The sequence below is a fragment of the Papio anubis genome, chromosome 20 (genome assembly GCF_008728515.1).
Source record: "Papio anubis isolate 15944 chromosome 20, Panubis1.0, whole genome shotgun sequence".
Classification (NCBI taxonomy): Eukaryota; Metazoa; Chordata; class Mammalia; order Primates; family Cercopithecidae; genus Papio; species Papio anubis.
The window spans coordinates 9,667,881-9,694,688 of NC_044995.1; the positions used below are offsets into that span (position 1 = coordinate 9,667,881).

Here is a 26,808-nt window from a genome sequence, read left to right on the forward strand (position 1 = left end):
GGGAAGTGGCTCATGCCTGTAATCCCAGCACTTTGGGAGGCTAAGGCAGGTGGATCACCTGAGGTCAGGAGTTCAAGAACAGCCTGGCCAACACGGTATGGTGAAACCCCGTCTCTACTAAAAATACAAAATTAGCCGGCTGTGGTGGTGCCTGCCTGTAATCCCAGCCACACAGGAGTCTGAGGCAGGAGAATCACAAGAACCTGGCAGGCAGAGGTTGCAGTGAGCCGAGATCACGCCATTGCACTCCAGCCTGGGTGACAAGAGCGAAACTCCATCTCAAAAAAAAAAAAAAAGAAAAATAATTCACTGAAATGTGGTCTGAAAACTGCTCCTGGCACATTTTCATTCATCCTTCCGATTCCCTCCATCCCTCACTTTTTTTTTTTTTTTTGAGACAGAGTTTTGCTCTTGTTGTCCAGGCTGGAATGCAATGGCGCAATCTCAGCTCACGGCAACCTCTGCCTCCCAGGTTCAAGCAATTTTCCTGCCTCAGCCTCCAGAATAGCTGGAATTACAGGCACCTGCCACCACGCCCAGCTAATGTTTTGTGTATTTTTAGTACCCACGGGGTTTCACCATGTTGGTCAAGCTGGTCTCAAACTGCCCGACCTCAGGTGATCCACCTGCCTAGGCTTCCCAATGTGCTGGGATTACAGGCGTGAACCACCACACCTGGCCCCTCACTTCCTTATTCTTCCTAGGATTGGCAACTGAGCGCAGCAGTGAAGAGCTGGGCTTCCAGAAGCTGACAGCTGTTCGTGATCTTCAAGACCTCGGGCAGGTTTTCTAAATATACCTTGCCTTCATTTTCTCAAAGAATGTGAAAAATGGGTAAGGTCATGGCAATCACTACTGTGTAGCAAAGTTTAGAGGACCTAATAAGTAAATACAGGGTCAAGCATGGTGGCTCACACTGGAAATCCCAGCACTTCGGAAGGCCATGGTAGGAAGATTGCTTAAGCCCATGGGGTTGAGACCAGCCTGGGCAACATAGTGAGACCCCCGTCTCTACAAAAAATACAAAAATCTAGTAAGACATGATGCCATATGCCTGTAGCCTTCAGTGAGCTATGATTGTGCCACTGCACATCCAGCCTAGGTGACAGTGAGACCCTATCTCAAAAAGAAAAAAAAAGGAAAGAAATATAGATGTGCATATACATATACCAGTTCTAAAACATGGAAAAGGCTGGGCGCGGTGGCTTCTGCCTGCAATCCAAACACTTCGGGAGGCTGAGGCGGGCAGATCACGAGGTCAGGAGTTTGAGACCAGCCTGGCCAACATAGTGAAACCTCGTCTCTACTAAAATACAAAAAAAAGGCTAGGCGCAGTGGCTCATGCCTGTAATCCCCTGCTTTGGGAGGCGAGGTGGGCAGATTACCTGAGGTTGAGATTCAAACAGCCACCTGGCCAAACATGGTCAAGCCCCACATCTCTACTAAAAATACAAAAATTAGCCGGGTGCGTCCTGGCCGCCTGTAATCCCAGCTACTCCAGGAGGCTGAGGCAGGAGAATCGCTTAAACTCTGGAGGAGGAGGAGGGTTGCAGTGAGAGCGAGATAGTTGCCACTGCCTCAGCCCAGCCGACAGTGAAGCACAGTCTCAAAAAAAAGAAAAAAGCAAAACAAAAAAAAATGAAAAAGCTATAAAACTCAGCTTTTTTAGTCTTATTTAGATGTTTACAAAATTAATACTGCTAGCCAGGCACAGTGGGTCACACCTGTAATCCCAGCACTTTAAAGAGGCTGAGACTGGTGGATCACCTGAGGTCAGGAGTTTGAGACCAGCCTGGCCAGCATGTAAAACCCGTCTCTACCAAAAAAATTGACCCGGCAGTGAAAAAACCAAGCCTGTAATCCCTGCACTTTGGGAGGCCCGGGGAGGGTGGATCCGCGAGGTCAGGAGGTCCGAGACCATCCTGGCTAACGGTGAAACCCCGTCTCTACAAAAATACAAAAAAAAAAAAAAATTAGCGGTGGTGCAGGGGCGCCTGTAGTCCCAGCTACTGGGAGGCTGAGGCAGGAAGAGTGGCGGGAAAGGAACCGGGGCCGGAGCTTGATGTGAAGCCGAGATGGCGCCAAGTACACTCAGCCTGGGTGACAGAGCGAGACTCTGTTTAAAAAAAAAAATTCAGAAATTAGCCAGAGGCGTTGCGGCGCATGCCTGCAATCCCAGGTACTCGGGTGGCTGAGGCAGGAGAATCGCTCGAACCCGGGAGGGGCTGCAAGGAGCCGAGATCACGCCATTGCACTCCAACCTGGGCAACTAAACAAGACTCCATTAAAAATAATAATAATACTGTGAGTGTAAAACCGATGAACCTTGGTGCTTTTCATGTGTCTCGTAGTTGACGTGTCAGTGATATTTCACTTGAAATGCGGTTGGATTTTTATTAATAATATACTTGGGGTGGTGGGAGAAGGTAGCCAGTCACAGCTGAGGCTTCTAAGCGGTGATTCTCAGCGGCAATCACAATTATCTGGGACTCTTTAAAGAACTCCAGGGTCTGGGCAGCTGCAGTTTAACTCATCAACCAGCATCTCTGGGCGTTCGTGCTTTGAAATGAGGCCCCAGATGGGTAAGTTTAACAGGCAGCCTAGATTGGGAACCACAGGTGCAGATCCGGAAGCTCAGGTCAGGCATTGACCCCCGGCCCCCGACCTCTCAGTAATTCCGGCGGATACAGGAAGTGCTCAGCAGGGATTCGCCCGGCAATCACTGAGCTGCGGCCAAGAGGGCCACAGTATTAGAACCATTTTCACATCCCTCAGTGCGCCCGAGGGTGGTGCCAGGTGTTAGGAGGTGAGTAGCTCTCCGGCAGCTCTGCAACTTCATTTCTTTATTTCTCCCTTCCACAGTTGGTAAAATTTCTCTTTTTTTTTTTTTAGTCTGGCTCACTGTCATGGCAGGCTGGAGTGCAGTGGCCCGGATCTCAGCTCACTGCAAGCTCCACACCTCCCTGGGTTACGCCATTCTCCTGCCTCAGCCTCCTGAGTAGCTGGGACTACAGGCGCCACGCTCGCCCAGCCCGGCTAAGTTTTGTATTTTTAGTAGAGGCGGGGTTTCACCGTGTGTAGGATGGTCTCGATCTCCTGACCTGCGTGATCCGCCCGTCTCCCCGGCCTCCCAAAGTGCTGGGATTACAGGCTTGAGCCACCTTGACCTTTTTAAATTGAGACAGGGAGTCACAGCTGTGTCGCCCAGGCTGGGGTGCAGTGGGAGATCTCAGCTCACTGCAAACTCCGCCTCGGGTTCCCGCCATTCTCCTGCCTCAGCCTCGGTAGCGTGGGACTACAGGCGCCGCCACTGCGCCCAGCTAATTTTTGCATTTTTTTGGTAGAGGCGGGGTTTCACCCGTGTTAGGGGGTGGTCTCCATCCTCTGACCTTGTGAGTCACCGCCTCGACCTCCCAAAATGCGGTTTCAGTGAGCCACGGTCCTTTTTCTTTCTTTCTTTTTTTTTTCTTGAGGAGGCGGTCTTGCTCCGTCGGTAGACGAGCAGTGAATTATACCAGTATCAGGTTTCAGGCGGAACACTTCCCAGAGTTCAGCGATTTTCAATATAACCTCTTGGTAATGGGACTACAGGCGTAGACCACCATGCTTAGAAGCAGTGAATAGCTTTTCTTCTCTTGCTGGAACCTGGAGTTGTCTTTTTTCGTTTTTTGTTTGTTTTCTTTTTTGAGGGTCTTACTCTGTTTCCCCAGGCTGGAGCACTGTGGCAGGATCTCAGCTCACTGGGCATGACCTCTTGGTATAGCAAATCCTCGCACCTGAGCCTCTGAAGTAGCTGGGACCGTGGGAGGGTGCCACCACATCTGTTATGGCTAAATAATAATATCACTATTTGTAGAGACTCACTAGATGTAGTGTGTTAGTATGTTGCCCAAGCTGGTCTCTAACTCCCGGGCTCCAGAATCACTACCACCTCAGACTCTTTAGAAATTGCTGGAATTACAGGCAAAGAGCCACCACAGTGAGCCCTAAATCTTGTCTTCTGTTAGAAGTTCAGTGGTTCTGCCGGTCTCAGTGGCTCACACCTGTAATTCCAACGCTTTGGGAGGGCAAGGCGGGCAGATCACCTGAGGTGATGACCAACATGTAGAAACCCCGTCTCCACTAAAAGTATAAAATGAGGTGGGCATGGTGGAGCATGCCTGTAATCCCAGCTACTGGGGAGGCTTATAGCAGGACCAGCCACAGACCAAACCTCTCAGACACCCAGTTGTAGCAGGAAGGGATTTACTCAGCTGGGAGCATCAGCCAGCTACTGCCTTAAAATCCGAGCTCTCCAAGTGCACAATTTCTGTCCCTTTTAAGGGCTCACAACACTAAAGATTTCTTATGAAAGGGTTGTGATTAAGCAATCTGGGGGATACAGAACGGGGGTTTCATGCACTGGTAGTCAGAGAAACAACAGGGCAGGGAGTATCACAATGTTCTTCTCTACAACGTCAGGAACATCGGTTTCTAAGTCATGAGTTGATTTTTAACTACTGGGTTTAGGCCAGGCAGACCCAGGCCTGGTTCTGGGCTTGGTGCCGGGCTGCCTGTCTTTGGTTTTACCTCCCGGTTTTTTTTCTTGAAACAAGTACTGAGTATAAAACAATATGAGAGGGTTTCTCTTTCCTCAGGCTGAGGCAGGAGAATCCCTTGAACCCGGGAGGTGGAGGTTGTGGGGATCCGAGGTCATGCCACTGCACTCCAGCCTGGGCAGCAAGAGAGAAACTGTCTCAAAAAAAAAAAAAAAAAAAATTCAGTGGTTCTGACTTGGGAAGGAGTAGCAGATGCTTAGATCTAGAGTGTCTCTAGTTTACATTGGTTCATAAGAGGATAAGTTTGTGTGCTTTTATTTCTGTTCTCTTGGGGGATTTAGAATAGAGCTAAAAAAAAAAAAAAATGGAACAGGTCAGATGCTGTGGTTGTCTTCTATTCATTGAGGTGGTGGAGCCTCTTATCCTCATTCTATTCCAGCTTCTGGACCTGAGTCTTATGCAAATACCTATGCTAGTTGTCATTCTCACGTTATTCACAGCTAGCATATAGAGAGGTGTTACACCCTGTCTGTAAAGTTTTGTTGCTACTGCTATATATATATAATTTTGTTGTTGTTGTTGAGACAAAGTAGCTCTGTTTCCCAGGCTGGAGTGCAATGGCGCTACCTCAGCTCACTGCAACCTCCACCTCCCAGGTTCAAGCAATTCTCGTACCTCAGCCTCCTAAGTAGCTGGGCCTACAGCCGCCTGTCACCATGTCCAGCTAGTTTTCGTATTTTTAGTCAATAGAGGGTTTCACTATGTTGGCCAGGCTGGTCTCAAGCTCCAGACCTCAGGTGATCCTCCCGCTTCGGCCTCCCTAAGTGCTGGTATTACAGGCGTGAGCCACCCCAGCTTCCCAAAGTGCGGGGATTACAAGCGTCGGCCACCACCCCCAGCCTCCCAAAGTGCGGGGATTACAAGCCTCAGCCACCACCCCCAGTGTTGTGTTTCTGTTTTACCAGGCTGGAGTGCAGTGGTGCGATCACAGCTCACTGCAGCCTTAACTTCCCTAGCTCAGGTGATCCTCCCGCCTCAGCATCCTGAGTAGCTGGGACTACAGGTGCATGCCACTATGCCCAGCACTTTTTTTGTTTGTTTGTAGAGACAGAGTTTTGCCATGTTGGCCAGGCTGGTCTGAAACTCTAAGCGATCCTCCCGCCTTGGCTTCCCAAAGTGCTGGGATTACAGGTGTGAGCCACGGGCCCCAGCCAGCTTCAGTAAAGTAAAAGCCACACACCTGTGTCCTGAGACCAGGCTCCACCTCTAACTCATCTTCAAGCTCTTTTTTTTTTTTTTTTTTTTTTTTTTTTGAGACAGTTTCACTCTTGTTGCCCCAGGCTGGAGTTCAATGGCTCACCACAGCCTCAGCCCCCCAAGTAGCCGGGACTACAGGCATGTGTCACCACACCCGACTAATTTTTGTACTTTTAGTAGAGACGGGGTTTCATCATATTGGCCAGGCTGGTCTCTGTCATGCGCGTCGATGTGAAGAGACCACCAGACAGGCTTTGTGTGAGCAATAAAGCTTTTTAATCACCTGGGTGCAGGCGGGCTGAGTCCGAAAAGAGTCTGTCAGTGAAGGGAGATAGGGGTGGGGCCGTTTTATAGGATTTGGGCAGGTAAATTCCAGTCAAAGGCGGGTTGTTCTCTGGCCAGCAGGAGTGGGAGTCATAAGGTGCTCAGTGGGGGAGCTTTTTGAGCCAGGATGAGCCAGGAGAAGGAATTTCACAAGGTAATGTCATCACTTAAGGCAAGGACCGGCCATTTTCACTTCTTTTGTGGTGGAATGTCATCAGTTAAGGCAGGGACAGGGCATTTTCACTTTAGTGATTGTTCAGTTACTTCAGGCCATCCGGGTGGGCATATATATGTGCAAGTCACAGGGGATGTGATGGCTCGGCTTGGACTCAGAGGCCTGACAGTCTCGAGCTCCTGACCTCTGGCAATCTACCTGCCTCAGCCTCCCAAAGTGCTGGGATTACAGGCGTGAGCCACCAGGCCCAGCCTCAGGCCTGTTTTAATTAAACTTGCCGTTTTACTTCCATTTAAGTAACGTCCATTCACTAGCTCTTTGTTTTCCATCTATTCTCTGTGAATCCAGCCCACCTGGGGAGTGGCCAGAGCCAAAAAGAGTGGTTAAGTAATAAACAGTGTTGGCCAGATGCGGTGGCTCATGCCTGTGATCCCAACACCTTGCGGCGCTGAGGTGGTTCAGATCTCTTGAGGTCAGGAGTTCGAGACCAGCCTGGCCAACATGGCAAAACCCCATCTCTACTAAAATTACAGAAATTAGCCTAGCGTGGAGGCCGATACCTGCAATCCTAGCTACTCAAGAGGCTGAGGCAGGAGAGTCGCTTGAACCTGGGACGCGGAGGTTACAGAAAACCGAGATTGCACCATTATACTCGAGCCTGGGGAGTTTTTTGAACTCTGTCTCAAAAAAGCAAACCCTAGCACACCGGCACAGTGAATTGCTGAGGCCGCTCTGCCCCAGCCTTGCTGCCCCGCCCTAGCCTGAGGCCACTGCTTCTCAAATGCTTGACAAACCATTGTCTTTGCCACTGCAAGACCAGAGGGCAAAGTGAGGTCCTGGATCACTTCTGAGAGGTCTCCATGTGTGTGCATTTTCTTTTTTTTTTTTTTTTTTTTTTTTTTGAGACGAAGTCTCACTCTGTCACCCAGGCTGGAGTGCAGTGGCGCCATCTCAGCTCACTGCAAGCTCTGCCTCCCGGGTAGCTGGGACTACAGGTGCCCACCACCACACTCGGCTAATTTTTTTTATTTTTAGTAGAGACGGGGTTTCACTGTTTTAGCCAGGATGGTCTTGATCTCCTGACCTCGTGATCCACCTGCCTCAGCTCCCAAAGTGCTGGGATTACAGGCGTGAGCCACCGTGCCTGGCTGTGTGTTTGCATTTTCACATTCACCCCAGTTTTCATGAAGTGTCTTATCTCCTGGGTGATCCACATAGCTTTCCACTTCCTCATCCGATCTATGCTTGTCCTTTCATTGTTGTGTTACTGCTTTGTTGTAATGAGAGAGTGTTTTTACTTCATAGGCTAACTTTTAGAGCCTGAGCAGTCCCTCAGGGAAAACCCTAACAGGTTATTTTGCAATTAAAATAACTAGCTGGGCATCGAGGCGGGCGAATCAGGAGGTCAGGAGTTCGAGACCAACCTGGCCAACTTGGTGAAACCCCATCTCTACTAAAAATACAAAAATTAGCTGGGCATAGTGGTGAACACCTGTAATCCCAGCTACACGGGTGGCTGAGGCAGGAGAATTGCTTGAATCCGGGAGGTGGAGGTTGCAGTGAGCTGAGATTGTAGCAATGCACTCCAGCCAGGGTGACAGTGACACTCCGTCTCAAAAAAAATAAAAAAATAAAGTAGCTGAGTGTGGTGGTGGGTGCCCATAATCCCAGCTACTCGGAAGACTGAGGCAGGAGAATTGTTTGAACCTGGGAGGCGGAGGTTGCAGTGAGCTGAGATCACACCACTGAACTCCAACCAGGGCAGCAGAGTGAAACTGTCTCAAAAATAAGTAAATAAAAGTGAAACGAGATTAGGTTTCACTCTGTTGCCCAGATGGGAGTGCAGTGGCACAATCAAGCCTCACTGCAGTTTCAATCTCCCAGGCTCAAGCGATCCTCCCACCTCGGCCTCCTGAGTTGCTGGGACTATAGGCATGCACCACCAGCCACTGCTAACTTATTTTTTGTGGAGATGGGGGTCTCACTGTGTTGCCCAGGCTGGGAGTTTGTTCTTGAAGAAGCAGGGTAATGTGAGGGTGCCCTTGTTCATGGCACAGAGGGGACTGGCATTGAGACAGGAGTGCTGATCACCATCCCTCTCCATTCCTCCCTTAATTCTCATCAGAACTCCCACGTGGGACAAGATGGTGTCTTCGACCGAGGTGAACTTCAACCTGCAGGCTCTCCTGGAGCAGCTCAGCCAGGATGAGCTGAGCAAGTTCAAGTCTCTGCTCAGGACAGTCTCCTTGGGAAATGAAGTCCAGAAGATCCCCCAGAAGGAGGTAGACGAGGCGGATGGGAAGCAACTGGCGGAAATCCTCATCAGCCATTGTCACAGCTACTGGACGGAGTTGGCGACCATCCAGGTCTTTGAAAAGATGCACCGAGTGGATCTGTCTGAGAGAGCAAAGGACGAACTCAGAGGTGAGCAGAAATTGGTCCACCCTGTGTCCTAGGAGGAAGCAGGCGACCTCTCCAGGACTTTCAGAAGGCCAGGCGCGGTGGCACACGCCTGTGGTCCCAGCACTCTGGGAGGCCGACTTGGGTGGATCACCTGAGGTCAGGAGTTTGAAACCAGCCTGACCAACATGGTGAAATTGCATCTCTAGTAAAAATATAAAAATTAGCCGAGCGTGGTGGCAGACACGTGTAATCCCAGCTACTCGGGAGGCTGAGGCAGGAGGATCCCTTGAACCTGGGAGGCGGAGGTTGCTGTGAACCAAGATCACGCCACTGCACTCCAGCCTGGGCAACGAGCAAAACTCCGTCTCAAAAAAGAAATGGCATTGAGGCTAGAGAGGGACGGCTTGTTCTGAACGCAGGTGCTAGATCTTCATCAACTCTGGTGTCTGTCCTGGTCCTTATTTTCGACCTGTTTCTATCCCTTTCAGGGATCGTACCGTTGGCCTGACATATCTGTGGATTTATACAATCCCAGATCAAAAATAATGGGCGCAAAGACAATTAAAAATGACCATAAAATGCACATGAACTGTGGTCATTTCTCTCTTGAGAGAGGATCTTGCTCTGTCACCCAGGCTGGGGTGCAGTGGCATGATCTCAGCTCACTGCAACCTCCACCTCCTGGGTTCAAGCGATTCTCCTGCCTCAGCCTCCCGAGTAGCCAGGATTACAGGCACGTCCCACCACGCCTGGCTGATTTTATTTGTATTTTAAATAGAGATGGGGTTTTACCATGTTAGCCAGGATAGTCTCGATGTCCTGACCTCGTGATCTGCCCACTTTGGCCTCCCAAAATGTTGGGATTACAGGCGTGAGCCACCGCACCCAGCCAGCTAGTGCATTTAAAACAACTCCACTTTCTACCCCATAACTTTATTTTACACTTTTTGTTTGTTTGAAACAAGTCTCACTCTGTCATGCAGGATGGAGTGCGGTGGCGCAATCTCAGTTCATTGCAACCTCCACCCCCCGGGTTCAAGCGATTCTCCTGCATCGGCCTCCTGAGTAGCTGGGATTATACAGGCACCTGCCACTGTGCCTGGCTAAATTTTGTATTTTAATAGAGACAGGATTTCACTATGTTGGACAGGCTGGTCTTGAACTCCTGATTGCGTGATCAAACTGCCTCAGTCTCCCAATGTGTTGGAATTACAGGCGTGAGCCGCCACCTGGCTATACTTTTTTTTGAAACGGGGTCTCACTTTGTGGCTCAGGCTGGAGTACACTGGGGCAATCACAGCTCACTGCAGCCTCGACCTCCCAGACTCGAGCAATCCTGCCACCATAGCCTCCTGCCACGCCTCGCTGATCTTTGTATTTTTTTTGTGGAGACAGGGTTTCACCATGTTGCTGAGGCTGGTCTGAAACTCCTGTGGGCTCAGCTGATCCTCCTGACTTGGCTTCCCAAAGTCCTGGGATCAGAAACATGAGCCACAGTGCCTGGCCAGTGCAGCTTTATTTACAGTTACCAAGATAGAGTCAGTCTAAGTGACCATCACTGGATGAATGGAAAATGTGGTGCCTGTTGGGTACACTGCCTACTGCCTGGGTTATGAGATTATTGGGACCCCAAGCCTCAAAAAGGAAATATGGTAGGCTGGGCACGGTGGCTCACACCTGTAATCCCATCACTTTAGGAGACCAAGGCGGGTGGATCACTTGAGGCCAGGAGTTTGAGACCAGCCTGGCCAACGTGGTGAAACCCTGTCTCTACTAAAAATACAAAAAAATTATCCAGGCGTGGTGGTGGGCACCTGTAGTCCCAGCTACTTGGGAGGCTGAGGCAGGAGGATCACTTGAACCAGAGACTTGGAGGTTGCAGTGAGCTGAGACTGCACCATTGCACTAGCCTGGGTGACGGAGCAAGACTCCCTCTCAAAAAAAAAAAAAAAATTGATACTAATTACACAATGGAATACTCTTCAACCTTAAGGAAATCCTCTCTTCTTTAAAAATTGCCAGTTTTATTTCAGTTGGAGATCACTTCTTAGCATAATATTTCCTATCTTTAATGGATGGGTGAGGGTTTGTTTTTTTTTTTTTTTTTTTTGAGACCGAGTCTCGCTCTGTGGCCCAGGCTGGAGTGCAGTGGCCGGATCTCAGCTCACTGCAAGCTCCGCCTCCCGGGTTCCCGCCATTCTCCTGCCTCAGCCTCCGGAGCAGCTGGGACTACAGGCGCCCACCACCTCACCCGGCTAGTTTTTTGTATTTTTTAGTAGAGATGGGGTTTCACCGTGGTCTCGATCTCCTGACCTTGTGATCCGCCCGCCTCGGCCTCCCAAAGTGCTGGGATTACAGGCGTGAGCCACCGCGCCCGACCTGTTTTTTTTTGGTTTTTTTGAGACGAAGTTTCACTCTTAGCGCCCAGGCTAGAGTAGAATGTCACGGTCTCGGCTCACTGCAACCTCCGCCTCCCGGGAGGGAGCGATTCTCCTGCCTCAGCCTCCCAAGCAGCTGGGATTACAGGCGCCTACCACCACGCTCGCTAATTTTTGTATTTTAGTAGAGATGGGGCTTCACCATGTGGGCCAGACTGATCTCAAACTCCCGATCTCAGGTGATCTGCCCACCTTGATCTGCCCACCTCGGCCTCCCAGTGTTGGGATTACAGGCGTGAGCCACCATGCCCAGCCGAGGGTTTTTACCTCTAGCTGGCCTCCGGAGTTTACAAGTTTGAAAATAGGAGAAGAAAACCCAGAGAGTTGTAAACTTAAGAGGGTCGGGGCTCTGAAAAAGATGCAGAGTTTCTTTCTGTGCCGATCGCGCTCACACAAACATGGTGAATGTTCCTAAAACCCGCCAGACTTTCTGTGAGGTGTGGCAAGCACCATCCCCACAGAGTGACACAGGGCAAGGATTTTGGTGTGCCTAGGGGAAGCAGTGTTATGGCAGGAAGCAGAGTGATTACGGTGGGCAGACTAAGCCAATTTTCTGGAAAAAGGCTAAAACTACAAAGAAGATTGTGCTAAGGCTCGAGTGCGTTGAGCCTATCTGCAGATCTAGGATGCTGGCTAAAAGATACAAGCGGCCAGGAGCGGTGGCTCATGCCTGTAATCCCAGCACTTTGGGAGGCCAAGGTAGACGGATCATGATGTCAGGAGTTTGAGACCAGCCTGGCCAAAATGGTGAAACCCCATCTGTACTAAAAATATAAAACTTAGCCAGGCATGGTGGTGCGTGCCTGTAGTCCCAGCTACTCAGGAGGCTGAGGCAGCAGAATCGCTTGAACCTGGGAGACAGAGGTTGCAGTAAGCCAAGATCTTGCCACTCCAGCCTGGGTGACAGAGTGAGACTGTCTCAAAAAAAAAAAAAGATGCAAGCATTTTGAACTGGGAGGATATAAAAGACCAAGTGATCCAGTTCTAAGTGTTGTCTTTTATGAAGGTGATAAAATCTTGAGTTTATATTAAAATGCAAAATCTCCCCCCCACCCCCCGTTTTCCTTTTTCAGAGGCAGCTTTGAAATCATTTAATAAAAACAAGCCTTTATCATTAGGTAAGTTACTCATTTACGACTTTTATTCTTCATGTGAGATTTGGGGACTTGAGGCTTTGTTTTAAGAAGAGACTGTGCTGACTACTAAGAATGTAAAGAAATGCCGGACTTCTCATCCCTGCTCCCAGGACGGAGCCGGTCACACAGGTGGGTAGCAGTAAGCCCTGGGAAGCTGAAACACGGTAGCATTTGTTGGAAATCTATAAATACATACAAAGTGGGGAAGGGTAAGCTTGGCCTTTGAAACTGGATAAGCTAGAGACTTTTCTTTTTTGAGATGGAGTCTTGCTCTGTCGCCTAGGCTGGAGTGCAGTGGCACAATCTCAGCTCACTGCAACCTCCGCCTCCCGGGTTCAAGCAATTCTCCTGCCTCAGCCTCTGGAGTAGCTGGGATTACAGGCACCCACCACCAGGCCTGGCTAGATTTTTGTGGTTTTTATAGAGATGGGGTTTCACTATGTTGGCCAGGCTGGTCTTGAACTCCTAACCTCAAGTGATCTGCCCACCTCAGCCTCCCAGAGTGCTGGAATTGCAGGCGTGAGTCACCACACCTGGCCTTTTTTTTTTTTTTTGAAACAGGACTTTGCTCTGTCACTTAGGCTGGAGTGCAGTGGTGCAATCACGGCTCACTGCAGCCTTGACCACCCAGGCTTAGGCGATCCTCCTGCCTCAGCCTCCTGAGTAGCTGGGACCACAGGCACTTGCCACCCCGCCTGGCTAATTTTTTCACTTTTTGTAGAAACAGGGTCTTGCTATGTTGTCCAGGCTGGTCTCGAATTACTAAGCTCAATCAGTCCTCCCACCTCATCCTCCCAAAGTGCTGGGGTACAGGTGTGAGCCATGACACCTGGCCCTTACCAGCTACTTATATCCTGAAGATTTTTTTTTTTTGAGATAGGATCTTGCTCTGTTGCCCTGGCTTGATTGTGGTGGCACAATCATAGCTCATTGCAGCCTCAGCCTTCCAGGCTCCAGAGATCCTCTTACCTCAGCCTCCTGAGTAGCTGGGACTACAGGTGTGCCCTGCCACACCTGACTAATATTTGTATTTTTGGTGGGGACAGTTTCACTGTGTTGCCAGATATGGTGTCAAACTCCTGGTCTCAAGTGATCCTCCCACCTTGGCCTCCCAGAGTGCTGGGGTTACAGACATGATTCACCACACCTGGCCATGAAGACTTTTATTTTTTTAGTATTATTTTTATTTTTATTTTTTTTGACAGTCTCACGCTGTCACCCAGGATGGAATGCAGTGGCATGATCTTGGCTCACTGTAACCTCTGACCTCCGCCTCCCGGGTTCAAAAGATTCTCTTGCCATAGCCTCCGGAGTAGATGGGATTACAAGCACCCGCCACCACGTCTGGCTAATTTTTGTAATTTTAGTAGAGACAGGATTTCACCATGTTCGTCAGGCTAGTCTCGAACTCCTGACCTCGTGATCCACCTGCCTCAGTCTCCCAAAGTGCTGGGATTATAGGTGTGAGCCACTGTGCCCGGCCTCGTGAAGACCTTTTTTGAGACAGTCTTGCTCTGTCACCCAGGCTAGAGTACAGTGGTACAATCTCACTGCAGCCTCCGCCTCCCAGGTTCAAGAGATTCTCCTGCCTCAGTCTCCCTAGGAGCTGGGATTACAGGCGCCTACCACCACGCCTGGCTAATTTTCGTATTTTCAGTAGAGACAGGGTTTCACCATGTTGGCCAGGCTGGTCTCGAACTCCTGAGCTCAAGTGATCTGTCTGCCTCGGCCTCACAACGTGCTGGGATTACAGGCGTGAGCCACCGCGCCTGGTGGTGAAGACTCTAAAGGCTCTTCTCAGACCAGCCTTTGTTCTGAGGGTCACATGCCCGTGTCCAGCTGCCTCCCCAACATCTTTTCAGGAGTTCCATGGACTCGCCCCTTCATTATCCAGGGTTAAGCTGCAGATATTAGGATTCCACCTTGTTCTTTTTTTTTTTTTTTTTTTTTTTAGATGGAGTCTCACTTGCTTTGTTGCCAGGCTGGAACGCAGTGGCGCAATCGTGGCTCACTTCAGTCTCCGCCTCCTGGGTTCAAGCAATTCCCCTGCCTCAGCCTCCCAAGTACCTGGGACTACAGTTGCTCACCACCATGCCCGGCTAATTTTTTGTGTTTTAGTAGAGATGGGGCTTCACCCTGTTGGCCAGGATGGTCTCAAGCTCCTGACTTAATGATCCACCTGCGTCGGCCTCCCAAAGTGTTGGGATTACAGGCGTGAGCCACCCCACCCGACTGATTCCACCTTGTACTTATATTCTGTCCCAGTTCATTTTAAATTTATCTACCTCATCAGAAACTAGGGAGTTAGGCCCCGCAGACAGATAACCTGAGGTTGGGAGCTCGAGACCAGCCTGACCAACATGGAGAAACCCTGTCTGTACTAAAAATACAAAATTAGCCGGACATGGTGGCGCATGCCCGTCGTCCCAGCTACTCAGGAGGCTGAGGCAGGAGAATCACTTCAACCCAGGAGGCAGAGGTTGCAGTGAGCCGAGATCGCGCCACTGCACTCCAGCCCGGGCGACAAGAGCGAAACTCCGTCTCAAGAAAAATTAGGCAGTTAATCCTCAAAGCCGTTCCAGTGACCTTATGCGTGAGTACTGTGTGTGTGTCTGTTTTTCACACCTTGAGTTCTGAACTTTTAGAATTCGCACCAGAAAGGCACCTAAACCTGGGATCATGGCCTAATGTACTTGCACTTTTACATCCAGTACCTCGCCAACATCCTTTTTAGTAATCTAGTAAATTACCTCATCTAGGCTTAACTATTGAGACTCAGTGGTCGCACTTGAGCCATCTTGGAGGCCCACTGCCAGCACAGCAACAGGCCAGTAATGCCCCCCCTTTTTCTTCAGGGATAACACGGAAAGAAAGAGAACCTGTAGACGTGGAGGAAATGCTGGAGCGTTTCAAAGCAGGAACACTAGGTGGGTGACAGGACCTCCGATGCTGGAGTCAGCTGAGGGAAGCTGCCCCTTCTTGCTGCTTTCTCCTGTTCCTTTTAAGAACCCTGTCTCTTTCCGATCTTTTCCTCCACTATTCTTAATCTGCCTACTGTCTCCTGGAGAATTCCAACCTCCCTTCCATAAGCATAGCGGGCAGAACAAATGTTGCGGAGAATTAGAACCAGTCTGTAGAAAGTTAGGAGCATGGTGCAGTTTTGTTTTTGTTTTGAGATGGAGTTTCTCTGTCGCCCAGGCTGGAGTGCAATGGCGTGATCTTGGCTCACCACAACCTCCACCTCCCAGGTTCAAGCGATTCTCCTGCCTCAGCCTCCCAAGTAGCTGGGATTATAGGCGCCCACCACCACATCTGGCTAATTTTTTTTTTTTTAGTAGACATAGGGTCTCACCGTGTTTGTCAGGCTGGTCTCAAACTCCTGACCTCAGGTGATCCACCTGCCTCGGCCTCCCAAAGTGCTAGGATTACAGGTGTAAGCCACTGTACCTAGCCCACATTGACTTTTGATAGAGCAAGTATTTCTTGTTACGGCTCTGTAGAATAGAGGTGAGTAACTTGGTTGAAGGAATCGTTTGCCCTGTTCATCTCTCTAGACATGGCCAATGTCATTCCCAGCACACAATCTTGACAAAGAATTCCAGTGAGACTGGGGGCACTGTGGAGCCTGCTGTCTGTCATGCTTCAGCAGGAAATGGGGGTGAATAGTGCTTGGTGGCACGACGGGTAAAGAAATTTATCAAGACAATCGTAGGTAAAGAAAGGCAGATTTATTGGAGAAAGTAGGAGAAGACATTGGCAGACCACAGCAGGCAGGCTGTCACGAGAGAAGCTCACTGCCAGGAGACCACAGCTTCCTGCAGATTTTATAGAATAGGGCTTGGGCTGATGGATAAGGTCAAGTCAACAGGCGGTTTAACTTGACATCTTCCTTCAGCAGACGTGTTTGATAAACTGAGGCGTTTCATGACAAGCAGGGAGTTTGTGAGCAGCTGTGTGTGTGATCTGGTCAGGAAGGCTAAACATCTTGGACCATATCTCCTGGACCATAAAAGCAGACCTGGCCCGGCGCAGTGGTTCACGCCTGTAATCCCAGCACTTTGGGAGGCTGAGGTGGGTGGATCACCTGAGGTCAGTAGTTCTAGACTGGCCTGGCCAACATGACGAAACCCCGTCTCTACTAAAAATACAAAAATTAGCCAGATGCAGTGGCACATGTCTGTAATCCCAGCTACTCGGGAGGCTGAAGCAGGAGAATCACTTGAACCCGGGAAGCGGAGGTTGCAGTGAGCCAAGATTGCGCCACTGCACTCCAGCCTGGGCGACAGCGAGACTGTCTCAAAAAAAAAAAAAAAAACCTGTAGCTGACCTGTTTCCTCTTGTTTGTATGTTCTAAACCATCGAAGAAAGCTTGTTTTATTGAGATGGAGTATTGCTCTGTTGCCCAGGCTGGAGCGCTGGATCTCTTACTGCATCCTCCACCTCCCAGGTTCAAGCAGTTCTCACGCCTCTCAGCCTCCCAAGTAGCTGTGCACCACTACGCCTGGCTACTTTTTGCATTTTTAGTAAAGACGGGGTTTCTCTGTATTGGCCAGGCTGGTCTGGAACTCCTGAGCTCAAGTGATCCGCCCACCTCAGCTTCCCAAAGGGCTGGGATTAGAGACATGAGCCGTCACACCTGGCCAGAAAACATATTTGTAGCTCACTTGCTTTATCTGTTTCTCCAGCTGGTCCTGGTAGCTTCACTCCTTTTCCCTCATTGGGACTCCACAGGAAATACACCTGATTTTGTGTCACGTTCACATGAGTTTGTATTTTGTAGAGTGCACAGAAACAGAGGAAGACGTCACCGTCCTGACTGAAGTCTTCAAAGTCAAAGGAAAAAAGTCAGGTCTGTACCGTATCTTCCTGCAGTGAGGTTGGGATCAGGTTTCTCTTTATAAACTTGAAGTCCTCTTAACTTTCCTATGTAACACAAAGCGTTTATGTATGTATGTATGTATATATGTATGTATTGAGACACAGTTTCACTCTTGTTGCCCAGGCTGGAGTGCCATGGCATGATCTCTGCTCACTGCAACCTCCGTCTTCCAGGTTCAAGCAATTGTGCCTCAGCCTCCCGAGTAGCTGGGAATACAGGTGTGCTCCACCACACCCAGCTAACTTATTTTTTAGTAGAGACAAGGTTTCTTCATGTTGGTCAGGCTGGTGTTGAACTCCCAACCTCAGGTGATCGGCCTGCCTCGGCCTCCCAAAGGGCTGGGATTACAAGTGTGAGCCACCGCGCCCAGCCAACACAAGGCATTTTGTTGTTCTGGTTTTCCCTATGGATAACTGATTACATCCTCTCTCCCTTCCCTCCTCACCAAAGATAACGAGGATAGGTACAGGCTTATACTGAAGACGAAGTTCCGGGAGATGTGGCAGAGCTGGCCTGGAGACAGCAAAGAGGTCCATGTTATGGCTGAGAGATACAGGATGCTGATCCCATTCAGCAACCCCAGGGTGCTTCCCGGGCCCTTCTCACACACAGTGGTGCTGCACAGTCCTGCAGGCCTTGGGAAAACCACGCTGGCCAATAAACTAATGCTGGACTGGACAGAGGACAACCTCATCCAGAAATTCAAATATGCATTCTACCTCAGCTGCAGGGAGCTCAGCCGCCTAGGCCCGTGCAGTTTTGCAGAGATGGTCTTCAGGGACTGGCCTGAACTGCAGGATGACATTCCACACATCCTAGCCCAAGCACAGAAAATCTTGTTTGTGATTGACGGTTTTGATGAGCTGGGAGCCCCACCTGGGGCGCTGATCCAGGACATCTGCGGGGACTGGGAGCAGCAGAAGCCAGTGCCGGTCCTCCTGGGGAGTTTGCTGAAGAGGAAGATGTTACCCAAGGCAACCCTGCTGGTCACCACGCGGCCCAGGGCCCTGAGGGACCTCCGGTTCGTGGCAGAGCAGCCGATCTACATAAGGGTGGAGGGGTTCCTGGAGGAGGACAGGAGGGCCTATTTCCTGAGACACTTTGGAGACGAGGACCAAGCCATGCGTGCCTTTGAGTTGATGAGGAGCAACGCGGCCCTGTTCCAGCTGGGCTCGGCGCCCGCGGTGTGCTGGATCGTGTGCACGACTCTGAAGCTGCAGATGGAGAAGGGGGAGGACCCGGCCCCCACCTGCCTCACCAGCACGGGGCTGTTCCTGCGCTTCCTCTGCAGCCAGTTCCCGCAGGGCGCACAGCTCTGGGGCGCGCTGCGGGCGCTGAGCCTCCTGGCCGCGCAGGGTTTGTGGGCGCAGATGTCCGTGCTCCACGGAGAGGACCTGGAAAGCGCTGGGGTGCAGGAGTCCGACCTCCGCCTGTTCCTGGACAGAGACATCCTCCGCCAGGACAGAGTCTCCAAAGGCTGCTACTCCTTCATCCACCTCAGCTTCCAGCAGTTTCTCACTGCGCTGTTCTACGCCCTGGAGAAGGAGGAGGAGGACAGGGACGGCCATGCCTGGGACATTGGGAACGTGCAGAAGCTGCTTTCCAGAGAAGAAAGACTCAAGAACCCCGACCTGATCCAGGCAGGACGCTTCTTGTTCGGCCTGGCTAATGAGAAGAGAGTCAAGGAGTTGGAGGCCACCTTTGGCTGCCGGATGTCACCAGAGATCAAACAGGAATTGCTGCGATGCGACATAAGTCGTAAGAATGGACATTCCACGGTGGCGGACCTGAAGGAGCTCCTCTGCTGTCTGTACGAGTCTCAGGAGGACGAGCTGGTGAAGGAGGTGATGGCTCAGTTCAAAGAAATATCCCTGCACTTAAATGCAGTAGACATTGCGCCGTCTTCATTCTGCTTCAAGCACTGTCCAAACTTGGAGAAAATGTCACTGCAGGTGATAAGAAAGGAGACGCTCCCGGAGAATGTCGCTGCGTCTGAATCCAATGCTGAGGCTGAGAGGTAGGAACCTTTCACTCGACTGGTCGTTTAGCCTCATCCCATGCGCCCTTAGGAAGAGGCCAGAGCCTCCTATGTGCTGTGGCTTAGGGTCAGGAATTCCCTCTTTTTGGACTCTTTTTTTTTTTTTTTTGAGACAGTCTCGCTCTGTCACCCAGGCTGGAGCACAGTGGCACGATCTTGGCTCACTGCAACCTCTGCCTCCCAGGTTCAAGCGATTCTCCTGCCTCAGCCTCCTGAGTAGCTGGGACTACAGGTACCTGTCACCATGCCCGGCTAGTTTTTGTATTTTTAGTAGAGACAGAGTCTCGCCATGTTGGCCAGTCTGGTCTTGAACTCCTCCTGACCTCAGGTGATCCACCTACCTCAGCCTCCCAAAGTGGGAATACAGGCATGATTCACCGTGCCCAGCCCAAATATCTATTTTTTAAGGCAGGGTCTTGCTCTGTTGCTCAGGCTGGAGTACAATGGTGCAATCATAGCTGACTGCAGCTTCAAACTTCTGGGCTCAAGTGATGCTCCTGAGTACCTGGGATGACAGGTATTAGGTGTGCACCATCGTGCTCAGCTAACTTAAGTGACTTTTTTTTTTTTTTTTTTTTAAAGAGAATCTCACTATGTTGCCCAGGCTGGTCTTGAACTCTCAAAGCACTGGGATCACAGACATGAGGTACCATACACCCTGCCTAAATATTTTTTATTGACATGTATATTCACAATTTTTTTTGTTGTTGTTGTTGAGACAACGTTTCACTCTTTTGCCCAGGTTGGAGTGAAGTGGCTCGATCTCAGCTCACTGCAACCTCCACCCCACCAGGTTCAATGATTCTCCTGCCTCAGCCTCACGAGTAGCTGGGATTACCTCCACCCACAACCACGCCCAGCTAATTTTTGTACTTTTAGCAGAGACAAGGTTTCACCATGTTGGCCAGGCTGGTCTCGAACTCCTGACCTCAGGTGATCCCACCACCTCAGCCTCACAAAGCACTAGGATTACAGGCATGAGCCACCGTGCCCGGCCTGTATTCTTTTATCAATGTTGTGCTTAGCATTTTAACTTATTTTTACCCTCTGTTGGATTTTTTGTGTAAGAGTAGGTTCTTTCTTCTGTGATGCTTCTTGGGTGTTGAGTTGTCCGATGGTGGTGCCAAAAGATTAAATGGTCCAGCTTTCAGTTACACTTATTTCTACTTATTTGTTAGGGGTATATGCCCAGAGAAACCCTAAATACTTCAGCCATGATGAACCTACATTGATGTAACCCCTTTCTCTTCCCTGTAGATCCCAGGATGATCAGGACATGCTTCCTTTCTGGACGGACCTTTGTTCCATATTTGGCTCAAATAAGGATCTGATGAGTCTAGAAATCAATAATAGCTTTCTGAGTGCCTCCCTAGTAAAGATCCTGTGTGAACAGATAGCCTCTGACAACTGTCATCTCCAGAGAGTGGTGTAAGTAGACACTAATTCATGAACTAAAATCCTAAGGGTGTGAAAATGTTACAATTTTAATATTGGAACAATATTCAAATTCCTGTCATAGACTTTTTTGAGATGGAGTCTCGCTTGACGCCCAGGCTGGAGTGCTGGAGTGCAGTGGCACAATCTCGGCTCACTTGCAAGTTCCACCTCCCGGGTTCATGCCATTCTCCTGGTTCAGCCTCCCAAGTAGCTGGGACTACAGGCGCCCACCACCATGCCCGGCTAATTTTTTGTGTTTTTAGTAGAGACGGGGTTTCACCGTGTTCGCCAGGATGATCTCGATCTCCTGACCTCGTGATCCGCCCGTCTCGGCCTCCCAAAGTGCTGGGATTACAGGCGTGAGCCACCGCACCCGGCCCGTAGACTCTTAAGTGCTCAAGACACAGAGAATTGAGAGTCCTGTCCTTAAATTTGTCTCGTGGGATAATCGTAGAAAGTAATTTTTAGGGGCCGGGCACGGTGGCTCACACCTGTAATTCCAACACTTTGGGAGGCCGAGGCAGACAGATCACTTGGGTCAGGAGTTCCAGACCAGCCTAGCCAAGATGGCAAAACCCCGCCTCTACTAAAAATACAAATATTATCCGGGCGTGGTGGCGGGCGCCTGTAATAGCAGCTACTTCGGAGGCTGAGGTAAGAGTCGCTTGAGTCCGGGAGGTGGAGTTTGCATGCAGTGAGCTGAGATCGCGCCGCTGTGCTCCAACCTGCGCGACAGAGTGAGACTCCATCTCAAAAAAAAAAACAATCTATATAAAGATTTAAAATAAAAAAATTAAACATGGAAAAAATAGTCTAAATATATTGAGCCCCTAGTTTCTATTTAAGTACAACATAGGTATATGAAGGGGTGGCCTGCCCCTCCACACCTGTGGGCGTTTCTCGTTAGGTGGAACGAGAGACTTGAGAAAAGAAATGAGACACAGAGGCAAAGTATAGAGAAAGAAAAAGTGGGCCCAGGGGACTGGCGCTCAGCTTAGAGGACCCACGCCGGCACCGGTCTCTGAGTTCCCTTAGTATTTATTGATAATTATCTTTACCATCTTAAAGATAAGGGAGTGGCTGGACAATAGGATCATTGTAGGGAGGAAATCAGCAGTAAGACATAGGAACAAAAATCTCTGTGACATGAATAAGTTTAAAGGAAAATGCTGTGCCTTGAGATGCATATGCAAATATCTCCATAAACCTTTTAGCAGCATTGTTTCAGCCTATCACATGGGGAGAAACCTTGGACAATACCTAGCTTTCCTAGGCAGAGGTCCCAGGTGGTGTACGTGTCCCTGGGTAGTTGAAATTAAGAGAATGGTGATGACCTTTAACCAGCAAGCTGCCTTCAGGCACATGTTTAACAAAGACACATCCTGCACAGCCCAAAATCCATTAAACGTTGAGTCACCACAGCACATGTCTCTTGCAAGGACAAGGTTGGGGGTAGGGTCATAGATTAACAGCATCTCAAATACAGAACAAAATGGAGTCTCTCATGTCTACTTCTTTCTATATAGACACAGAAACAGGCTGATCTCTTTCTTTTCCCCGCAGGTATAGACACTCAAGATTTCACTTTTGTTTTCCCTAGGTTCAAAAACGTTTTCCCAGCTGATGCTCATCGGAACCTCTGCCTAGCTCTTCGAGGTCACAAGACTGTAACGCATCTGACCCTGCAAGGCACTGACCAGAAGGATGTGCTTCCCGCCTTGTGTGAGGTCTTGAGACACCCAGAATGTAACCTGCGATATTTCGGGTATATCTCTTCATCGTCAAAATCCTTCGCCATACAAACAGCCGCCACAAGCTCATGTGGCAATTTTGTGTGAATGGGAAAAGTCCGTTATTCTGACTAGAAACAGTACTAAAGGCAGATGACCCAGGAGACAGCATGGGCTGAACTCGAGTTTCTACTTGCCTTGAGCAGTAAACAACCTGGACAACCATACGTGAGGACCCTGAATCCGAATCCGAGGAAATTCCCAGAGTCTTTATCTTTTTTTTTTTTTTTTAGATGAAGTCTTGCCCTGTTGCCCAGGCCGAAGTACGATGGCACAATCTTTACTCACTGCAACCTCTGCCCCTCGGGTTCAAGTAATTCTGCCTCAGCCTCCCAAGTAGCTGGGATTACAGGCACCCACCACGCCCGGCTAACTTCTGTGCTTTTAGTAGAGACTGTTTCGGCACATTTGCCAGGCTGGTATTGAACTCATGACCTCAGGTGACTGCCCCCTCTCAGGCTCCCAAAGTGCTGGCATTATAGGCGTGAGCCACCGTGCCCAGCCAGAATCCTTATGTTCCCTTTTTTTTTTTTTTTTTTTTTTTTGAGATGGAGTCTTGCTCTGTCTCCCAGGCTGGAGTGCAATGGTATGATCTCAGCTCATTGCAACCTCTACCTCCTGGGTTCAAGTGATTCTCCTGCCTCAGCCTCCTGAGTAGCTGGGATTACAAGCACGCGCCACCATACCTGGTTAATTTTTGTATTCTTAGTAGAAATAGGGTTTTATCACATTGGCCAAGCTGGTCTCGAACTCATGACCCCAGGTGATCCATCCTCCTCGGCCTCCCAAAGTGGGGCGTGAGCCACTGTGCCCGGCCCAGAATCTTTAGCTTCTGTCAGAGATCATTCACCATGGTTCATGCTTCTCCTGTATGATGATTCAGAATACCAGCTATTGACATTTTTCAAGCAAGATCCCTTCAGGAACATCGAGTTGCCCCTTTTCTGTTAGTCCTCTGGTTTGAGAGCTCTCCCCTTGGGAAGCTCTCCACGTGGCTGCCCAGGTGATGGGAACCATCATGTGTCATGGGGTTCCATGGAGCCTCACTTGGCCACACTGGCATAGTAGGTGGTCACTGGCCTCAAATTGTTCCCCTGGGCCAAACACAGTAGGTCACGCCTGTGATGCCAGCACTTGGGGAGGCTGAGGCAGTGAATCACTTGAAGTCAGGAGTTAGAAACCAGCCTGGTTAACATGGTGAAACCCCGTCTCTACTAATAATACAAAAATTAGCGGGGCGTGTTGGCACACGCCTGTAGTCCCAGTTACTCAGGAGGCGGAGGCAGGAGAATCATTTAAACCTGAGAGGCGGAGGTTGCAGTGAGCTGAGATCACACCACTGCACTCCAGCCTGGTCAACAGTGCGAGACTATCTCAAAAAACAAAAAAAAATCTTGGCCGGGTGCGGTGGCTCATGCCTATAATCCCAGCACTTCAGGAGGCCAAGGTGGGTGGATCACTTGAGGTCAGGAGTTCAAGACCGGTCTGGCCAACATGGTGAAACCCCATCTCTACTAAAAATACAAAAATATTAGCCGGGCATGGTGGCAGGCACCTGTAATCCCAGCTACTCGGGGCTGAGGCTGGAGAATTGCTTGAACCCAGGAGGCAGAGGTTGCAGTGAGCCAAGATCACGCCATTGTACTCCAGCCTGGGCAACAGAGCAAAACTCCATCTCCAGGGTAAAAAAAATTGCTCTGGCTCTACTGATAACGATCCTAGGCTGCTTAATGGGATCTTCTTGTCAGTTGAATGGGATACTGTACATCTCACAGGTATTTGAAGGTTGAAATGAAACCAGATCCAAGCCCATGTATTCAATAGTGGCTGCTGTCGTCACTAACCACTACAATTACCCTCTTTTCTTTGTTACATGAGAATAATGGGGTACAGGGTGATGGGGAACATCGAGTAAATTAAAGATGTGGGTCACTAATCTATTTCTTTTTTTTCTGGAGGTAGTCTTGCTCTGTCTCCCAGGCTGGAGTGCAGTGCCACAATCTTGGTTCACTGCAGCCTCGGCCTCCCAGGTTCAAGTGATTCTCCTGCCTCAACTTCCTGAGTAACTGGGATTACAGGCACCCAGCTGTATTTTTATATTTCTAGTATAGACAGGGTTACACCATGCTGGTGGCCAGGGTAGTCTCAAACTCTTGACCTTGGGAATCCCCCACGCCCAGCTAATTTTTTATGTCTTTAGTAGAGACGGGGTTTCACCATGTTGGCCAGGCTGGTCTCGAACTCCTGACCTCAAGTGATCCACCTGCCTTCCAAAATGCTGGGATTACAGCCACGTGCCACCCTGCCCAGCTAATTCTTGTAGTTTTAGGAGAAACGGGATTTCATCATGTTGTCCTGGCTGGTCTTAAACTCCTCGCCTCATGATCTACCTGCCTTGGCCTGCCAAAGTACTGGGATCACAGGCATGAGCCACCATGCCCAGCCACTCATTTCTTACGAATTTATTCTAACACATTTTCCGGATGAACGCAGAACACCTTGAAACGTAGGTTAGTGGACTGGGCATGGTGCCTCATACCTGTAATCCCAGTACTTTGGGAGGCCTAGGCTGGTGTATCACTTGAAGTCAGGAGTTTTTGTTTGTTTTGAGATGGAGTCTTGCTCTGTCGCCCAGGCTGGAGTGCAGTGGAGTGATCTTGGCTCACTGCAACCTCCACCTCCTGGGTTCAATTCTCTTGCCTCAGCCTCCTGAGTAGCTGGGACTACAGGCATGCGCCACCACGCCCAGCTAATTTTCTTTTTCTTTTTTTTTTTTTTTTTTTTTTGAGACGGAGTCTCGCTCTGTCGCCCAGGCTGGAGTGCAGTGGCACAATCTCGGCTCACTGCAAGCTCTGCTCCGCCTCCCGGGTTCATGCCATTCTCCTGCCTCAGCTTCCCAAGTAGCTGGGACTACAGGCGCATGCCACCACGCCCGGCTAATTTTTTGTAATTTTAGTAGAGACGGGGTTTCACCATGTTAGCCAGGATGGTCTCGAACTCCTGACCTAATGATCCACCCGCCTCGGCCTCCCAAAGTGCTGGGATTACAGACGTGAGCCACCGCGCCCGGCGCTAATTTTCGTATGTTTAGTAGAGCTGGGGTTTCTCGAACTGCTGACCTCGTGATCTGCCCGCCTCGGCCTCCCAAAGTGTTGGGATTACAGGTGTGCGCCATCGCCCTGGCCAAAGTTAGGAGTTTGAGACCAGGCTGGCCAACATGGTGAAAACCCGTCTCTACTAAAAATACAAAAATTAGCCAGGCAAGATGGCGCGCGCCTGTAATCCCAGCTACTCGGGAGGCTGAGACAGGATAATTGCTTGAATCCAGGAGGCAGTGGTTGCTGTGAGCTGAGATTATGCCACTACACTCCAGCCTGGGTGACACAGCATAATTCCCTTTCAAAAAAACAAACAATGAAACATAGGTTAGTGGACTCTGCATCCAACATTTGAGTCAGGTTGACTGAGGTTCATGTATTTCCAGCTAATTCCTGGACAATGCTGATGCCACTGGTCTGGGGACCATCCTTTGACAATCACTGCTCCGGATAATTCAAGTCGGGGTGTAACATAACCAGTGAGATATAAATCAAAGACGATTCCGTGGTTAGATGCTCAAGAATAACGTATTCCGCTGGGCACGCTGGCTCACGCCTGTAATCCCAGCACGTTGGGAGACCAAGGCAGGTGGATCGCCTGAGATCAGGAGTTCGAGACCAGCCTGACCAACGTGGAGAAACCCCGTCTCTACTAAAAATACAAAATCAGCCGGGCGTGGTGGTGCATGCCTGCAATCCCAGCTACTCGGGAGTCTGAGGCAGGAGAATCACTTGAACCCAGGTGGCGGAGGTTGCTGTGAGCCGAGACTGTGCCATTACACTCCAGCCTGGGCAACAAGACTGAGACTCCGTCTCAAAAAAAACACAACAAAAAAAACTTGTTCCCATTTCTCCCACAGGCTGGTGTCTTGTTCTGCTACCACTCAGCAGTGGGCTGATCTCTCCTTGGCCCTTGAAGCCAACCGGTCCCTGATGTGCGTAAACCTCTCCGACAATGAGCTCCTGGATGAGGGTGCCAAGTTGCTGTACACAACTTTGAGACACCCAAAGTGCTTCCTGCAGAGGTTGTCGTAAGTCTCTCCTTTTCTTCCAGAGCAGCTGTGGTTTCGATCTGGGGCCATAGACGGGGCGTGGTCACGCCTGACTTGGCTGTTTGGAACCTCTCGCTGATGTGAACACCTGCTCCCATGTTTAGATCCAGGCCGATGGCTTGTGAATCTTGTTCTCTCATGCCTGTTCCTTCATAGGATCACCAGCGTGTGACAGAGGGTGGGGCGTTCACAAGAAGGGGCTTTCGGATGCTGGCATTTGGAGATAGCCGAGAAGGTTGAAGT

The 26,808-nt window shown here is 49.9% G+C and overlaps 1 protein-coding gene across 1 annotated transcript in view; it reads left to right on the plus strand.

Moving 5' to 3' along the window:
* The first annotated feature begins 2,770 nt into the window (after positions 1-2,770).
* The window catches only part of NLRP2 (NLR family pyrin domain containing 2), a 32,016-nt gene continuing 7,978 nt past the window's right edge, over positions 2,771-26,808 (plus strand). The window contains exons 1-9 of the mRNA XM_021931446.2: positions 2,771-2,806; positions 8,420-8,718; positions 12,209-12,253; positions 15,127-15,198; positions 17,052-17,120; positions 17,601-19,167; positions 20,446-20,616; positions 22,226-22,390; positions 26,374-26,544. Coding sequence (XP_021787138.2) covers positions 8,439-8,718; positions 12,209-12,253; positions 15,127-15,198; positions 17,052-17,120; positions 17,601-19,167; positions 20,446-20,616; positions 22,226-22,390; positions 26,374-26,544 — 2,540 coding nt within the window. The 5' untranslated portion in view covers positions 2,771-2,806; positions 8,420-8,438. The remainder of the gene's footprint in view (positions 2,807-8,419; positions 8,719-12,208; positions 12,254-15,126; positions 15,199-17,051; positions 17,121-17,600; positions 19,168-20,445; positions 20,617-22,225; positions 22,391-26,373; positions 26,545-26,808) is intronic.